General features: G+C 31.1%; 1 protein-coding gene across 1 annotated transcript in view; it reads left to right on the plus strand.

The window, feature by feature from the left end:
* The window catches only part of Nca (neurocalcin homolog), a 245771-nt gene extending 242698 nt beyond the window's left edge, over nt 1-3073 (plus strand). Inside the window, exon 5 of the mRNA XM_076376115.1 lies at nt 2549-3073. Within this exon, the coding sequence (XP_076232230.1) occupies nt 2549-2749 (201 nt within the window). The 3' untranslated portion in view covers nt 2750-3073. The remainder of the gene's footprint in view (nt 1-2548) is intronic.
* The last annotated feature ends 16053 nt before the right edge of the window (nt 3074-19126 follow it).

The following is a 19126-nucleotide window of genomic DNA, read 5'->3' on the forward strand; positions in this document are numbered from 1 at the left end:
AAAAATTACTTCATAAACGTAAATATAGTACGAATTTTTATATTCACCTAATATGAGAAGTAAGTGTATCTTCAACAATGCTCGCTTACTATTCTGGTACGTAATTACTCATACGAACACTATATAATTCTGTGTATAAAAAAGTATATAATTCTACAGTATAATTCTGTGTGAATTAAGTGTAGCATCCCATTGCATAAGTCGAGTACCTCCTTACATCAGTAGCTACGATAACCATTGCTTTCTTTAAATGCTTATAATTAATTAGCACCTCAAATCTAATTTTGTCATTTTTGATATTCGTGTTTTTTTGACATCTGGAACCATGCATTACATGTTCTTTTACGTATGCATTTCTATGTAATATATGTTAGAAAATAGCACGAGATGTAGGAATATGTTTCCTGAACGATGATTCTGAAGTAAGTGCCGTGGAGTTCATCACAAGTCTCTTACCAAAAGACATAGCCTTTCCCACTCTGTGGCCAGATCATTTAGGAACAATATCCCTATTCTTTAGCAATACGGCGTTGGATTCCTTACCATCTCTAAACACTCACTCTTCTTCCAAACAGTCACACAACACCCGATAGTTGGGAGTAATTAAGTATTTTTATTATTAAAAATATGAAGTTATGAAGTTAAAAGAACAAATAAAAACTGAGAGTTTAGCAGCTAGCAAAAGCTTAAAGGCATTGTGAATATAAACTTTTTTACAACTATCATGTCATCATAGAGATTTTGTTAGAGTTTACGATTTAGTCCTGGCGTATTGTTTGAATACTGTGCGTCCACAAAAAGTTGGCTAGCGAGACAGCACAGGAATCAGGAACATCACCATCTATCTCGCTGTTTCGACATGATCCATTGTCAGTCTTCATCAGATCTTTCAGCTAATATGGACAATACGTATGTTGGCAGGTCGATATGTTAGAACTCCTGACCTGGGGTAAGCTACACGCCAGTCAGACCCACATTCTTTTGCCAAGCCTTCTTTTCGCAAATGGACAGTACTTGCTGCAATATAATACCTAAATTAAGTTCTGTCATATAAAATAACATAGTAAAGTATTCTCAGGATATAGCCTCGTTCATAAGGACCGATCGCAAACGTTTAACCCAGGTGGAAAGGATAGTATTATGAAACAATGTGAATAAGTGAGACAAAATGAACTGTGATTGCAGAAAAGGACAACGTGTAAAGCTAAACACACGCATTTGGTCCCGAGCGACAAGTCTATGTCCCAGGACAGTCCAAGACTGAACCAGGCTTGCTAGAGAATGCCTCGCACATTCCACTCCTGCCTAAATGGCTTACAGTAGGCCCTCACTCGTTGGGGAATTCGCTTTCACCTCTCGGTCAGGAATTTTTTGGTATTTCTGGACTGAACTCAAATTGCGTGTCATAGCTACGAGAACCATAGTTTCTTCCATGCTGTCACAACGCTACGTGATCCCCTCTATGGATTTTCCCAAGAGGAAATTCCTTTGTTTTAACTTACTTTTTTATATTATCCCTTTGGCTGTAATGGATGCATGAATGCGTCTAGTTGATCAATATAAGCTGTATGTTGAATAGCTATTGACATCAAAAAATACGGTTTATATATATAGTTAGAAAACTTCACAGCCAAAATGAACCAAATAGTATTCAGTTTTCGATACAATTTTGCCTTGTTCCACAGACTGTGAACTTGTATCATTTTATATATTGTAGAATATTAGGACTGACACATAAATTTTCATACTGTTATAGAATTTTGTACAGTTACAATTTATTAAAGCAATTATATGCAGTAAGCGAGGACCTACGATTAAGCAATTGTAGATATGATATGCGCGTCCCTTAAGAGAAGTACCATTCTTAAGCCAGAAAATCGACAATAGCGCAAATTAATGAATCCAGCCATCAGAGATCTTCTATCGAAAGTCAGATAGTACTAGGCAGAACTGGAAAAAAGTGTAACGGAATAACACATGGATAAAAGGATTTCCCTGATGTAAAGTTAGGATATAAGTCAGTGAAGGCTACATCCTCTTCTCGCACTTGCTTTTCTCCCACATTATCCTGTGTGCTCACGTGGGACTACGTGAAAGTTGAATAAACGCACAGGATAGCCAGATTCCAGGACAAAACGGTTGTCAATGACGCCAGAAAGTAAAAGCACGAGGATACCGTACAGTATTTATATTACTGCTACTAGGGTTGCTCTGAAATTCTTGATCGTGAGGGCCCCGCCGCTGCACATCTCACCTCTCTCCCTAAATACTCTACAGTAGGCAATTAGGGACCTACCATAGGCTTCAGTTTTAATTAACATGCGTGACCACTTCGATCAATAATTCGCTCTATAATCCTATTCTGATCAGTCAAACCATGTTCAAGACACTTCTTTCCGGCTCTTACATACTACGAGATACACTGACTGTGTTGGGTACCCACCGAGTTACGCGCCGCCTGAAATCCCTTCTTTTGGAAACCAAATTATAATAAAAATATGATCATTTCTTTTAACTATAACCGTTCTTAACCAACTTCTTTTTCTAGGCAATTTATAAAATGGTTGGCTCCGTGATGAAAATGCCAGAGGACGAATCTACGCCTGAAAAAAGGACCGACAAAATATTTGAACAAATGGACAAGAATAAGGATGGCAAACTCTCGCTGGACGAATTTATAGAAGGGGCAAAGAATGACCCATCGATTGTACGGCTATTACAGTGCGATCCTAGTGCGCAAGCCCAATGAAGCCTTTGATTATTTTACGATTATCGCTATGTTATCTACGTACTTGTGTCGGGGCCCAGTCCAAAGAAGTCCCATATAGAGACATTACAATTGTGAAGAGCTACTTTTGAAGAATTCGCTGAAAAGCTTATCAGAATGAAAGTTTTACTTTTTGGCTATAACGTACAACGCAGTTCTTCACGTTGTATACAATATTTTCATTATTATGTTATATTTAATTATTTTTCTTTGTTAGTGAAAATTTCTTCTTATGTGATTAATCGTGTAATGAGAATTATTTTAATTATTAAGAAGTAAAAAATAGATATTAAACATTTTGATAGATTTTCATATGAAAAATCTTTACGAACCTAACCATTGCTTGAGGATATAGTTATTAGAAGAGGAAAGCATGTTTAAAATCACTGGACCCAAAGCGCTTGCACATAATGCAAAGTAGTCTGTTAAGACTATAATATAGTTAATCTGCCTCAAATGAATTGGGTTTTAAAAGGTAAAGCTTATTAAAGTTTTCATAGTATTAAATTTTCTCTATTGTATGATAAATAATTTACAAAATTATCTTAATTAATTTTGATTTGTTATTGAAACTAGAAATCAGTTTTATTTGGTATTAATGTGACGATGTCAATGACTTTAATATTGTGTGAAATTTCAAAACGGTCTGTGTTCTTATGATATTAATCATAATTCTTCCCCAACAGATGGAATAATAGTTTGTATACATTTTACAACTGTGTCTCATATTTATGTTCGCTGCATAACCTCATTTATATGTTAAAATTTTCATACAACCAATTTTAACACAATTTTCCGCCATATGTAATTCAGAAGTACGTTAGGCTTTAAATGTAGTATGTAAAATTCGTTATATCTATATATGTGGCATAACTTTTTTCTATTTTATAATCATGTATACTGAACTATCATAATTATTTAAACTTCAACAACACATCAAACTATACTAAAAAATATATGATTTTTATTTTGATTTACGAGTTTGTAAAATGTATGAATTCTAGTTACCTTAATTTTTTACTTTTTTTTCTCAATACTACCAAAATCAAATTAAATGTACATATATTTCAATTTCGAAACTTATTATTAATATGAAGATATAGTGGGAGCTAAATAGTAGATAGTAAACGTTAAGTAAATTCAAAATAAGATACAGTTGAAGTATACAGTTAATAAATTGTTAAATATTATTTTGCAGAAATATGATTAACCGGAAATTTATAAAATTCTATAACATAGTTTGTTTATAGTTATTACCTCTTCTACTTTGTATCCAACATTATTTAAGAAATGTTTTGCCGAAAAATAGGTTTCTTTTATAAGTGATACTTAAAAAGAAATTCTTTAACATCATGGAAGTAATGAAAACATGATCCCAAATCTACATGTAACTGTATTAACTGTTTTTTTTTCTAACGCCTAAGAACTATACACTCACAACAGTTTAATTGAATCGTTCCATTCTAGGTAAAAGATACGCTAGAGAAAGATGGGCGTGAAATCATTATTTCCTTAACCGCTCAACAGTACCATACGAAATAATCGAAATGGTTATGATAGAAATCTTGATGCAGATAGATAGTAACTGAAAGAGCTGAGAAAATAGATATTTGAAATAGAAAATTGTAAATAAATATTTTTATTTCTTTAACTGAAGCAGAATATTGTAAATAAAGTTTCCTTTGATATAATAGTTACATAAAGAAATAATATTTAAAATACGTATATATTTTAATAGTAACTCATGCAAATACTATTTTGTAATTTATATTTCATTGAAATATAAGAAAATAGTATTTCAAATAAGTATTTTAACTTTAGCGTTATTTTAGTACGATATATTGAAGTAACATTATTGTATATAATATAATATGTAGAAAACTCATTCTATATACGAACTTAACATAAGATTTATAATTTGTTTATAAATTACTGAAAATGTGTCACTAAAGTAATTTATATAGGTTACTGATTTACTTTATTTTCTTTGAACAGAACATGCTTTCAAACATATAACCGTGCAAAATTAAATAGACTTTCCACAAAAGCAAATGATATTCCGATATCATATCTCAGAAATAGATTTTTCATTTTCGGTTCTTTTTTAAGCTTTAATCAATCTTAATGTAATTCTCAAGTAAAGTAGGTGTACACAATTTCACTAATATTTTTTGCAAATTCACCACTCATATTTAATTGTATATTTGCAATGAACCTTGATCCTTTAATGATAATTTTGCTAGTTATGAGCTTCTCTTATTTTTGTCTCAGACTACGTGATGATCATTTTTTCAGGTATTAATTTATTCGAAGCTTCAGGTAAGATCCTAAGCTATATGAGATATTCGAAAAATAATTTAAGTTGATAATTAGAAAAATTGTATACCTAACACTCCAAATATCAGCATGGCCAAACTGTGCACACATACCATAACCTAAAGCGAAAGTAAATAAAAATAATATAAAGCATAAGTCATACGAAACTGAACTTAATTAAGCTTTCCGTTGGTGTTTCAATATTTTATTATATCTAGTCGAACTTCTATTGTCAGAGACATAGTTAATCAAAAATTAATATCGAAAAACAGCAAGACATCCCAAATATGTAAAGAATTATATTGCTAGTCTTAACTTAAAAAAACTAATGAATAATGAAAATTGCCAATTATATGAAGAAAAACATTTAGCTAACTAAATAAGCGGTTCTACTTCAATAGTCAGGGACTGTATTATTTTAAACAATAGGTAGACGGAACATCGAAAAAATTGAAAAATTGTTACTTCCTATCACTAGCGTAAGGTTTGCACTTATTCGCAACAATAACAAAATTTCCATTGTTTGCACTTACAATCAAATTTTTAATTAAATTTTAAATGAACTATAATTAACTATTTTCTCGATTTTCAGGTAGCCGACGAACTGCTCATAATCCTCCACATCATCATTCCGTTCAAATGTATTGCAAAGATAATCGAACAAGTGTTTCAAAAGATATTGGTTTCATGATTCACAATACTTTGCATAGTGTTTTATTATTAATTTCATTTTGATCAAAACATTCCAAATTATGCTTTACTTTAAATATCCAAGGCACATCTTCAAAAAATAGATTTTTCTCGCCTATCATCTTAACAAAAGAGGTTCCTCTGTAACCTGACACCGAAACAATTTAACTCAGACTTATCCTAATCTATCCTTCTAATTATAACTTTTGCCCAAAATAGATTATATTCGTACTATTTTAATATTTCTGATCATGGACTCCGAAACGCTGCTAGTCATTGTATTTATCTTATAGTTAAGATCAAAACAAGGATTTTAATATACGGTCAAAACAAACTTCGCTTGAGATATACAGGTGTAAGATATTCGCGTGGAAAATATTATATCTTTAGTTATTATAAGCGACGGCTAAAACCTCTTGGGGAATACTCAAGACAGTGACCTGGACATCAGATTAAGGTCAAGGTCAAGGTTACTAAAGCCATCTTTTCTAAAGTCAACATTTAGCATATTTTTATATTCTTCACTTATTTTATTTGCCGGACAGTTTATTTTGTTACATACATTAGAAAGGACAATGTTAAGTCTAAGATATGAGCTGACTCAAAAAATATGCTATAAGATCAATATCAAATGGCAACATTACAAAAAATGACCTCAGAATTCGCGATCTTGCAGTTTTGAGCAAAAGAAATCGGTACTAAAATCACAATCCCATCTGGTCCGAGAATAGAGGGTCGACGCTCAAGGAAACCCGAGATGTGTAAGCGATAGCAGGTTGGATTGTTAAATGTGTCTCTTGATCTTCTCCAAGCCTGTGTACATTTTTCATATATTAGCAAATTTGTAATATATTTCATTCTCCTAAATATTCTAATCTGCTTCTAACTTAAATATTAACTAACATAGTGTTTCTCGTATTATAGATTTATAATCTATACAAACCTATATGAAATGTTATAGCAGGATGATGTATATATTATCCCAAAAATTTAGAAATGCGGATATCCAGATGCCTTCTTAAATTATACACAATAGAAAATTTATTAAAATATTTTCACTTTGATTAGTTTAAAAACGATTAATTTTCAATTACAAATTATTGCTATTTAAAAGTTTAAACAACAACTTTATTCTTTCTTGGAAACTTCTGTTTAACATTTTTCACTTTCTTGTGAATTTCTATTTTAAGGGAAAAAGTTCATTTTAATCCACTCTCTCTTATACTGAAAGAATTCTTTGCACAATCTATTTACGTATAACTTATACATATATGCAAGTGGCAAAAATTTCAGTAAGTCATTTTAAATGTCGAAATAGAACGAAAATTAGAAATGACAAAATTGCGTTTAAGGCTTCGTTTGAGAGTTATTAATTCTTTAAAAAACACCTAAAATTCGTGCGAAATATATCTGACTTAGGACTTATTCTATTGACATCGCTATGTCTAACTTAATTAGTGCACGTCGACAGTAATGTTCTAAAACCGACACATTTCACGCAAATTTCTGTAATTTTTTCAGTGATTAATAACCCTAAAAGGAAGCATTATACGCATTTTCGTCATTCTTCATTTTCACTTTATTTTTACATGTAGAATCTCTTAAAATTTCTGGCATCTATCGCCAAACACTCTGTATACCGAGAAATATTTTGTCTCAGAACCACAAATGTTTTGCACACGTGTCAAAAATATAGTTACAAATTCAAAGGTTGGCGGACAAAAGTACGATGCAGAATGTAGCTATAAAGAATAAAGAATTGGTATTGTTAATTAAAATCTATCTTCTCACGTTCGTTTCGATTCATGTATTGAGTGGCTTATAAAATAATTAATATTTCACGCACAACTCTTTTTAGCATTACCTGAACTTGATCTGACAATCAGTTAAGGAACGGGAACTTTTTCCGCCACTCCTTTTGCCTGCGGTTTTACAGTTTAATTAAACTTTGTTGTGAGTGTACTATGCAAAAAGCATTGGCTACGTTTATTAAGTAAGGTTTAATTATATTTGACATAGTTACTCGCAGGTATTCAATAACTTACCAATTCATATACTGTCAATAGTCACTGAATTGAATGTCAAGACCTAACATAAAATTGTTCCAACGTGAAACTTGTCAAATGAATAAATATAATTTAATATACGAAGTTCAAACAAAGATGGTTTAAGTTATAAAGAGCATATAACAATATCTATATACAATTTAAAAATTTTTAAATCATTGGTATTTTTTTTTTTAATAGTATTCTACACATTTTTTACATTGTAGTAAAGAATAATACGACTAATTGAACAATTTATAATAACGTTTTATTCAAATCATTTAAAGTCAGAATATTTTAGTTTAAAGGATCATTTAAAATGATAATATTTTACAATAATTCCTAAAGTATTGTATATACTTGGCACATGAATTCACACAATCGTATCTAACATACTCATGTTTTGTCTTGCAGTCCTACAGGCGATAACATAGAGATTCTATGTTGCTAAAGTTAATAATCACTTCTTTATCCTTTCTTATCCCTGATATATTTCATTCAGTTACTTTATTTGAAGTGATAAAATACCCTACATACGGATCACAAGACGAGAAAAAAATGATATTACAGATGCTGTAAGGTGACTCACGAAAAACAGAATATCAAAATAAATATTTCTAATTTCTATTAGTATTGAAGGTTAAGAATAAACGTAAAAGAGGAAAGTTGTACTATTAAAATCGCAAATATGGTGATACAAATAGATTTTCTGCCTGATCTTCAAGATTATTGAAAGATCACTAGTGTTTTTCTAAATAATATAGTGTATTTTAAAATTCGTAGCGTTATAGCTAGTACCATGAGAGGTTCAACGATATAGTATGCTATGACCTCAAAAAGGATCTTATACTTATTAGAAATTTATGTTGAACACATGTTAACTTTAAGTTATACAATTATTTGATTTGAATTAAGTGCTCAAAATAATGATCTTCAGCAGTAGTACAAACATTTAAACATTCTATAGGACTTAAAAGTTTTCTTTCAATCGTTACCAGTGAACTGGATGCACAAAACATCTCTCAATATTTCCTATAAAAAAAAAAAAAAACAAGAGAATTATAATCAGAATCTAGTAAATAAGCTGACTGTGGTATCTGTTCGTTCCTTTGAAGGTATTTGGAAATTTATCGTTTAGAAATTCTCTTGCAGCTCATGAACAATCTATTGAGCAATCATATTCGTACTATATTATCCCGCGAATACCTAAAAACATATTTTCCAAAAGAACGGAAAACGATACTTATAAGAATGCAGCGTATTACAATATGTTTTGATTTCGCGGTAAAACGTAAAGTAAATAACCAATCAGAACACTATGAATTATCATCGCATGCAAATGGCACAGTAACGACTAACACAACAATCGAGTCAACTGTGAGATTTTCTGCACAACTAGGCGACTATATCTTCACTATGTAATAAACTTCAATACAAATTAATAGTTAAGCTATTGTTTGCGAACAATTATGAGATGCTGAAAAATATGGAGCATATAACACTTAAAATTGTTACTAAACTATTGATTTAATGAAATAAGGTATAAGAAAAACCATTTCAATTGAATATACATTAAATAATTATTTCCTCTAATTTCAACGTTCTTTCAAATTTAATATATTTTTCGTAAATTGGTATGTCTATATCTGTCGTAAGTTGTACGTATCGACGTTAATACTTTTTGTTCTGTGAAAAACGGATTTGACAACATCTTATAATCTGACTTTACACAAATTTAATACTAATAAATTACATATTGAAGTATGGTAAATAGTTACAGTCTACATTGACTAATTCGCACAATTGCTTCTATACCTATTTTATAGATCACAAATAGCATATTCATCTAATAGACACTGAAGCATTTCACAGAAGAATCAATAACTGTGAAAAAAATGACTATGAGCAATTAATAACTGAAAATATTGTACGATGTTATTTGTTATATACATAATAATGTTACTTAAGAACAAAGTTCTATGTAAATCCAAACTTGAACTCTAGTGCTTTTATTTCTTGACATTTACAGATTCGATTCGTTTATTGCATTGAAAATAAGAAGCATAATGATACGTATGAAATGCATTTTTTTGTCAAATATTTTCACTTCAAAGAGTATCTTCTTCAATGTCAATAAATCCTCGTTATATACTCATCTCTCTGGATTATACAGAACCATTATCACTCGTTCTTAATTTCATAACTATCTTTTGAAAGTCTTTGAAAAAGTAACAAAAAGTACATGATTTCAGGCAACTGCATCCAGGAAATAATTAAATGGTTGTATAAGTAGTAAACTGGTACTACAATTTGTTAGAGTAGCTTTGGCATCGGCGACCCAGGCCCAGTTTGTGGGGGGGGGCTATAGCCCCGGAACTCAGCCTTTAAGGGGTCTTATTTTTTCTCTTATAAAAATAAATTTTTACAAATAGTTGGGAAAAAATTATTTTCGATTTATTAATGTTTTTGTAAGTCACATTTACTGTAGATTTTTGGAGTTTACTTTGGCCCAAGAATTGAAAATAGTTATTCTTTATAAAATACTTTCAAAGAGTGGGAAATATTTTAGTACAGTATCGACCCCTACTATCTGTCCCCCGACCTTTGTGCACCCCCGTTAAGTGAACTCTTCCGAACTCATTTCAATGATTCTAGTATAGAGCTAAGATTCTAGGGTGAGGGCTAATTCATATTTGCTTGGATACTTGGTTGAGGTGACTGCTTGGAAATGAATATAATAAATGTCTCAATAGCCGATTATCTCTCGATACCTGAACACTAACGCTAATATTATTTAATTTTAAATTTAAATTCTAATGCAGTTAAAAATCAAAAAAAAAGAATCTTCAGCTGCTGAGACGTCGTAATTCGAAATATGCAGTTTTAAGTTGTTCACTTACCAGGACATTTCATTTGAAGGACTGAAAGTGTCCTTGAGATCTTTGAACCGGAATGACATAGTCTATAAGTAAACTCTGAGTATTGAAGACTCAAGATGAAGATGGAAAGGAAACAGTAGACTGGGCATGCAATGCCTCAGAGGATACTCTTAGGAGTAAAACGCCCTCTTTATATTTAGGCCCGGACATTTAAAGTACAATAGTAGTCCCAGGAACGAAGTATAATTGTGATATTGATCACACTTGGCGGGTTAACTAAACCCCATCGTGAAGATTAACCCCTCCCGTATCACCAAATTACTAATTAGTTAATGAATATGAAAACTATTTCTTCTCTAATAATACCTCAAGACTAGTAGTTTTCTTACCACTGTTGAAAGCTTTTGATCTACTATATTCTTATTTTAAAGCGAAATTGTTAATTCTAATTTACTGTGTTTATACCCATGATATAATTTCTTTACGTAATCTTCTACCTAAGTACATACAATTGCTCATCTCTGATATAACCTATATATAGACACACGCATATATATAACCACATTTTTTCACACGTATCAAAAGGAAATGAAATTTAGAATTGGTAGAAAAGAGAGTAGGATGCAAAATACTGTCATAAGAAATACAAAAAGATTTTGGTATTAGTAATTGAAACTTATCCCAACATATACACTTCAATTTATAGTTTAAGCGGTTGACGAAACAGCGATCCTTTTTCGCGAATCTTTTTCATGCATCGCCTGCACTTGATCCAAATTAAGAAAGAGATTCTTCTCCGCCTCTGCTTTAAAGTGGAATGTTTCAATTAAACTGACATGAGTGTACATATTAAGAGAAATTAATTTACTCATTTTTCCTAAATTTAATCCTCAGGAACTTTTTTCATAAATATGCGTATCTGTTAATACTGTAATTATTAACTGTAGCAGGGAAATATTATGTTTAGATGCTAAAGAATAGTTAAAAAGATATAAGAGGAAATAATAAAATCAATTGAAAGTAACAGTATTGAAAATCGAACAGTCAAACGAACTTAAGTGTAAGTAAAGTTCGATCTCAATTATATGAAAAGTCTCGAGGAGATTACATATGTATTTGCTCCCTTTGATCCTTATATATCACAGCATTTTTAGAGTAACATACAAAACCGCTTTCACAAACTATCTCGCTTTTCATTTTCACCATCTCCCTCGTACTTTAGAATTCTTTCCTTTAAGCTTCACCTAGAGTTCCAAACAGTCGGTTTTCCGAGGATTAAAATTATCGACTCTATTGGGGGTGTGTTAAAAGTTATCTAGATTCGGGGATGGGATGTAATTTTCTAGCATTGCGCTCATTGTCTTTAGGTGTATACTCTTTCTCAGAACAGCTTTTCTTTATCTATATTCTAGGATAGTATCTTCTCCTGCCCGGTGATAAAGGAGTAAATGTCGGTTCAAAAATTTGTGACTCTGATACTAGTAACAATTTAACTAGTAACAGACTAATTTTACATAACACTCTTAGTGGTAGAATAAACGAAGAAAAAACATATTGTGAAGCCATGATACTCGTAAACGGTGAACACTTTCTGTTATCTCTCGTAGCAAACAGGTCTACTGTTGGCGTACTAAATCTCCTTATCACTTTGTTAAATACAGAACCAGTCTTACCTACAATAGAATTTAATAATATTAATATCTTAAAGGCTAACTCAACTTCTAACGATTCTGAAATAGTTTATACGACACTTCTATGTTTCATTTCATTTTCCATAAATTCTTTAATTATTTCTGACTGCCACCAACTGTTATGGATGCATCCGTATATCTCAGTGTTATAAACTTTTCTGATTTTATCTTACTCACGGCTCGTCTTAAACTACTTTTTGTAACAGAGATCTCATAACTGGTTGATCTTTGTTTTCTCAGCATATTGTTTTTAAAGTCTTCGTCTAGATTTACTGTGTCTTTCAGTTTTTCTAATTTTCTGACTAAATTGTTAATTATCTTAATATTACTTCTTTTAGGCTTTTCTTTTTAATTTTCACTTCGATGTGCGACATCCAAGGCATAACGAAAGACTGACGGAAATGGGTGGAAATGCAAAACAGAGGAGTCAGTGAAAACCATTTCTTGTTTCACTCTAAAAATGTTATGATATCTTAAGGAACAAAGAGAGAAACCACACATGTAATCTTGAGAACGAGGCATGAAATATAATTAACAATTATGGTATTTACAAGTAACATAATATTTAAATATGTTCGAAGATACGGTTTTACGTATAACGTATGCATACAACACGTATCTCTGTAGTAAATATGAAATTTGCTAGAAATATTATAAATAATTTCCAGTAACATAAATATTATTTGGAATACAATAATGGTGATGATGAAAGCAGTATTTAGATTAAAGTACATAGATTAAATTTTTGATATTTTATAATTATTGAAATTATTTAATAATTTTTATTGAGTTTTTATTAAAGTTTCTTATACTGCTGCGTGATGTTAAATTATTCATTATGTTATGTCCTGATTAAAAAATTTTTCTAATAAACAGTAAATTATATGTTACATATTATGTATAGCTCAGAAAACGAATAGTGTTTGTACAAAATCTAAAATATTGAAAACTTGATAAGATTTATAAAAATTATTGTTATTGTTATTGATATTGTTATTTGTTGTTCGTCTTTATCTTAAGGTTTCTTCTTAGGTTAGAACATATGTTAACATCAGTTTGATGAATCGTGTTATAACTTCCACTTTTACTAGTATTACTCTACAATTTCACCGTAAACCAACAAAAAGTTGAATGCTCATACTGTAATCATGTACTAACTTTAACATAAAATCTTAACATAAAAGTCAATATTTGTTGTGTGCTAAGATCTATCTAACAGTAAGATTCTAATATTGCTAATTAAGTAGAACTTCTCTAGAATGTTTACAACCTCACAAATTACTAAAATTGCTTGAATCAACAGTTTATAACAAAAAATATAATCACATTTCTAAGGAACATCTTTGATCTTATTATTATTTTCTTTCTAAGATCTTCCTGTCAAAATCAAAGCTATATCATTATAAATTTAAACAGTGCTGTTGCTTGTGCATTTATCATCGTTTTAAAGAAAATGTATTAGAATTTATAAAGTTAAAGCAGATCTTACTTTGTTTTTGTTATTAAACAGTTAAAAAAAATTGCTGAAACAATTTCTCTTGTATGTAAAATTTGAGCTAAATAATTATTGTTTTCATCATAAAACTTAATGTTGCTTGAATGATGTAAATTCTGTTGCTAAATAAACAAATTATACTGTCAATTATGTTAGTATAAATATTTTAACTTTTATTTATTTCTCTGATAAATCATAAAACAAAGGAACATTTTTTAGAATAAAAAATCATTGATAAAATAATAAATTATACAATTCAAATATTAACAGGTGAAAAAATTACCAAATGTTAACGTAAATTTTAAAAATATTATAAAAATATTATGAAAATTATTTTAATACTATACTAGTGCTTTTCTCATAGTATAAATTTAAACATAGTACGCAAATATATTTATCTACCTTTATCATATTCACTTGCTTTCCAACTTAATTTATTTATTTATTATTTATTCATAACAATTTTAAAGATACATGAACCTTTAAGATTTAATATTAATTGATGCAAACAATCTCATCTGCGTCTCCCAAATTAAGTTTCAGTAATTATTATCCTGATGCTTTTTTACTTCTTCATCACTAACATACTACTGAATCAAATTCTGTATCTTCTAATAAATTATTGTCATACAATTTATTATTAACACTAAATGTATTTACTTAATGTACATATAAAGTTACTTTACTAAATGTACAAAGTTAAAATATTTTGTAAAGCTTTCGCATAACTACTTGTAAGTTCATAATGATAGATGGATTCGCCATTTTTGAAAAAACAGAAGAAAATATGATAAATGAAAAAATAATCGAGAAATATTCATATTGCAAATAATGGGTAATGAATGTAGTCATGTTGAAGGAAATAATTTAAAAGATGACGACGAGCCGTTCCTTGTGGTTTCTAGAGCCAAGCAAAGACTTTACCACGAAATAGCTATTTCTGTGAATGTAAACTAGAAAGAAGGATTGTCACCCAAAAAGATATTGCGAAGTTGTAAATTGTGCTTCTTAACACATTCTCAAATACTTGATTTCTACTGTTTAAAGCTTAGGAAATAGTGCCTGGAAATAATGCGAATCTAACTGGTTTCAGGGACCATCTCCTAAGTTCTAAACAGTACATACTACCTACCGTACAGATCGGCAAACGTGTTCAGTAGCGATCGTAACGTCCTAACTGACTTACGATCGTGTACGATACATAATTATAGATTTCGTACAATAATAATGACAAATTCATTCATCCTCGAAGATACTTCAAATAATAAAATATGGCCTTCTATTACCCTCATCTCATAAAAAATATATCAATTCTGTTGTTCTAAAACCCCACAGCTGAAAACTTCGAGACTCCCGTTGTCTTTACAAACTCGCTGTACTCCTTGGGCAACTACTTACTTGTCAGACCTCGTATCTAATATAATTAGATGTGAAATTAGGTCTGACAAGTAAGTAGGTAATTAAGGAGACTTTCAGACCTTGGTATGTATTATTTCCCATATGCGAATTGGCTCCGCTACAAGGCACGGCTCGAAAATATTTAGTTGAGCAGCAGAAGAATGCTCGAAACTGTACATCCCTAGATTAATATCTAGTTAAGGATTGTTAAGGTGGTTCGTGCGAAAGTAGAATGTTTTGCGTTATACTATTATTATTATAGTTAATTACATTACGCAAAATTAACAAATTATCACTAAAGTACGGTAACATAGCATGCTATTAATACCGAACACAGCGAAAATATAAAAAGTAACATGTAACTTATTTTATTAAGTTATATTAAGAATGGAGAATCGTTAATATATTAACACGTTCCGCGCCGTGTGTATACCGATAATACACATCGAACTTTCCGTTCAGGCTGTGTGTACCACCAGTGATATGTACACGCTGCCATAGTTATTTATTTAAACGGCCTGAATGAAAAGTCGCGCAAAAACAGCTCAGCGTGGAACGTGTTAACGATATATTAACATTTGCGTCTAAATGTTCAAAATATATTCTAAAATATTAGTTTTCTTCCTATATGCTTATTATAAATAATGATTATCTATTACAAAAGAAAAATTACTTGTGTATCACTTATGTAATTACTGTATTAAAGTGTTGATATTACACCTGTTCAAGTTTAATCACAGTGAATTTCTAATACATATATGATGAAATAAATTTTTATGGTAACATTGTATATTAATCAATACAGGCCACGTGATTAATTTAAGATTTGTCACGTTCTTCCTAATTTAAAGGCGCCGTGTGCTTGAAACTCGGAATGCACGAACTTACAGTTTCACATTCCACAAGTTAGGGTAGACTGGGTGAACTGCGCCCGCGGGCCACCTCTGGCCCTTTTTCGAATTCGCTGACGGGGATGCCAGGCGAGTAGAATTTCTAATATCATTACAACAGGAGTAGGAGTGGGAAAATGACGCTGCCCGACTATATTGGATCCTCATGCTCCTCCATTCCTACTTCTACTGTAGTATACTACTCTCTCGATAAATATGAAATCCTCGGATCCGGAAAGTCACATTTATCGTGCAGTTACTACGTTCTTTATAGTTTGCCGAACATAGAAAGAGACAGTCATTCAACAAAACAGACAATAGTAATGCCATGGCAAGCCTTTTTTATTTTTGGTTCTTTTGCATGTAATTGTTTTATCATATTCATTACATTTTTTTATTTTAAAATAATACCGGACACGATATAACTTTGATTATATTTACTTATATCATACAATGCTAAGTATTTATACGTTTCGCGTACACCAGTATAGTCCTCTTACCAAAGAACATTAACCACTTTCCCCATTCCTATCGCGTATGGAGAATATTTTCCGTTACTCTCCCAAATATTCGAGTCTCTGCCTGTTAAAAGAAAACACCCTAGCAATTTCGTTTTTTGCTGAGTAACAACCACAACGCTGTACCAACCTTGAGAAATTTTCTTATATGGAAATTTCTAACGAATCCCCACTCAATTTTCGACCTATATAAACCCCGAGTTTTTAACCCTAACGTGTTCAGAATAGTACTGTCACGTCAACAGTCAAGTTCTTCAGAGTTGGTTGCTATTCTGTGAGATCAGGCTAATGTTTCGTTTCGAGTCTACAGTTTAACCTCATAGAATCCACGAATCGGCATAAATTCTATCTGGCAATTTCTACGATCACTCTATAGACCCTCGCATCGCCAGTGCGTTAACACCAAACATTAAATCATACACTTTACGAGACAACACTACACTATACATTTGTACGTAAAAACTAATTTTAGAATATACTAAAGTATTCATTGCAATTTGACTACATTGCTTTCAAATCTATAATTACCTTAAGTGATTTTATTCGAAGTTAACAGATTCCACATGATACAACTTAGCCGTTCAAGTTGTATCAATTAATAATTAATAAGTTACGAGGCTTACTAACATTTCCTGCGACTCTCTGATTCCACATCAGATTCATCCGCATGTCCTTACTTCCAAAGAAAACTGTATCCAACCTAGTGGCTCCTCGAACTCGTCCACGAAAGTTTACTTATCCAGCAGCTATCAAATTTTACATCAGATTTGTCTGCCTCCTACAACTACTTGTAACACCAGGTTCGTCTGTACATTATTTAACCTCCTTATATAACCCTGATTTTGCATCAGGTTCGCCTGTTTGAACTTGCCAACCTCGTCAACAGCACCTCAATTTATTTTTAGTTCGTCTGTGTAACTGATCCTAGTGACTCCCTTACGAAACTCACACTCCTGCGGCTCACTGATCACAGATCAATTTCGTCCATAAGCACATCTGTCCTCAGAGACTCCCTGATTTTACATCAGTTTCGTCCTCGTCTACAATAATCTCAACATGAGTTTCGTCCGTTGTACCAACTAACACTTCAACCACTATATTCTTTGAAAATATACCTTATCCTCACCAGCCTCTCGTGCTGCTCGCGTCCCGTCCCGCCAGATGTTTCAAGGATAGAGGTCTATACTATTAAACTCTGTTTGTGTCATATTTAACAAATTTACGACACAATTTTTGGTGAGAAAGCTACAGATGTTCCTTATTTGCATTCACATTTATCGTGTAGGACACATGAATTCTACTGTCGTACTTGTATCAAAATTTAGTGAAGGTAGAAGTCACGTCGTATATATTCTAGTTCCTTTTTCTACACTCCTTTGCGTAATTTCTACTTGCCACTATCTTTTAATAAAGTAAATTAACAACATAAATTCCTAAATAAAGTATTGTACTATTTACATTTGTACAGATTACATACCTACCAGACATAATAATATTTTAAACTTTATTAACAACTTCTGTGTTTCTAATGTATTAGCAATCATAGTAAAAGGTAATGCGTTATGGATTATACCATATTCGATATAAATAAATATCAAAAATGCCCAACAGAGACTTAGTCTAAAGCGAATATCAGGAAATGACTATAATCAAAAGGTCAATACTTTTACAATAAATATTCCATTAGTGCGCACAATATGAATCCGATATAAACTCTATAAAAATCTTACAGCAAATTTGATACTGTTCTCTTTTCTGTCAGCGTCGCGGCTACTTATATGCTAGACGGACCGTGAGTCTTATCGCGAGATCGCGTTTCGTATGATGGCCACCTAGCGGTCGCGGCGGTAATTAGTCACAGTTTCGCGGTACGTGGGAGTGGAAAGTTCGTGTCCTTATAGAATATATGTTACACATTTGTTTCAATAATCAAATTTTTTGTATTATTTTGTATTTAGATAAGTTATGTTACTTCATTAAAAATAATATCTCTAAAAAAAGCGTGATTACACCAGTCGTTTCTGTAACACATAAAAGAATAAAAGTTTGAAGAAAGTATTAAAGTCGAATTAAAATACATTCTTAATTAGAATCTAGTACTTCAATTATCCAAATATGGTTAAAAAATTGGTTATAAAATGCTTTTATAGTATCGATATTGATATTTGTTATCAGAAAAGTAACTGTCATAACTAGAAAATAATTTATACAATAGAAAAATTCTTCATACATATATGTAGATACACATACAAAGATGATTTTGTTAGAAGTTTGTTATGAAAAAGTATTTGCAAAATAAGTCAGAAAAATAATAAATACATTAGTTGATAAAAATAGGAACACTGCTTTATTTTAATAATAAAAACATTTATTGATTACAATTTAATATCATATGAGTATATATTCTCAGAATTCTTTTTTTGAATTGTACTTTCTT

This window comes from Calliopsis andreniformis, chromosome 4 (genome assembly GCF_051401765.1).
Source record: "Calliopsis andreniformis isolate RMS-2024a chromosome 4, iyCalAndr_principal, whole genome shotgun sequence".
NCBI lineage: Eukaryota > Metazoa > Arthropoda > Insecta > Hymenoptera > Andrenidae > Calliopsis > Calliopsis andreniformis.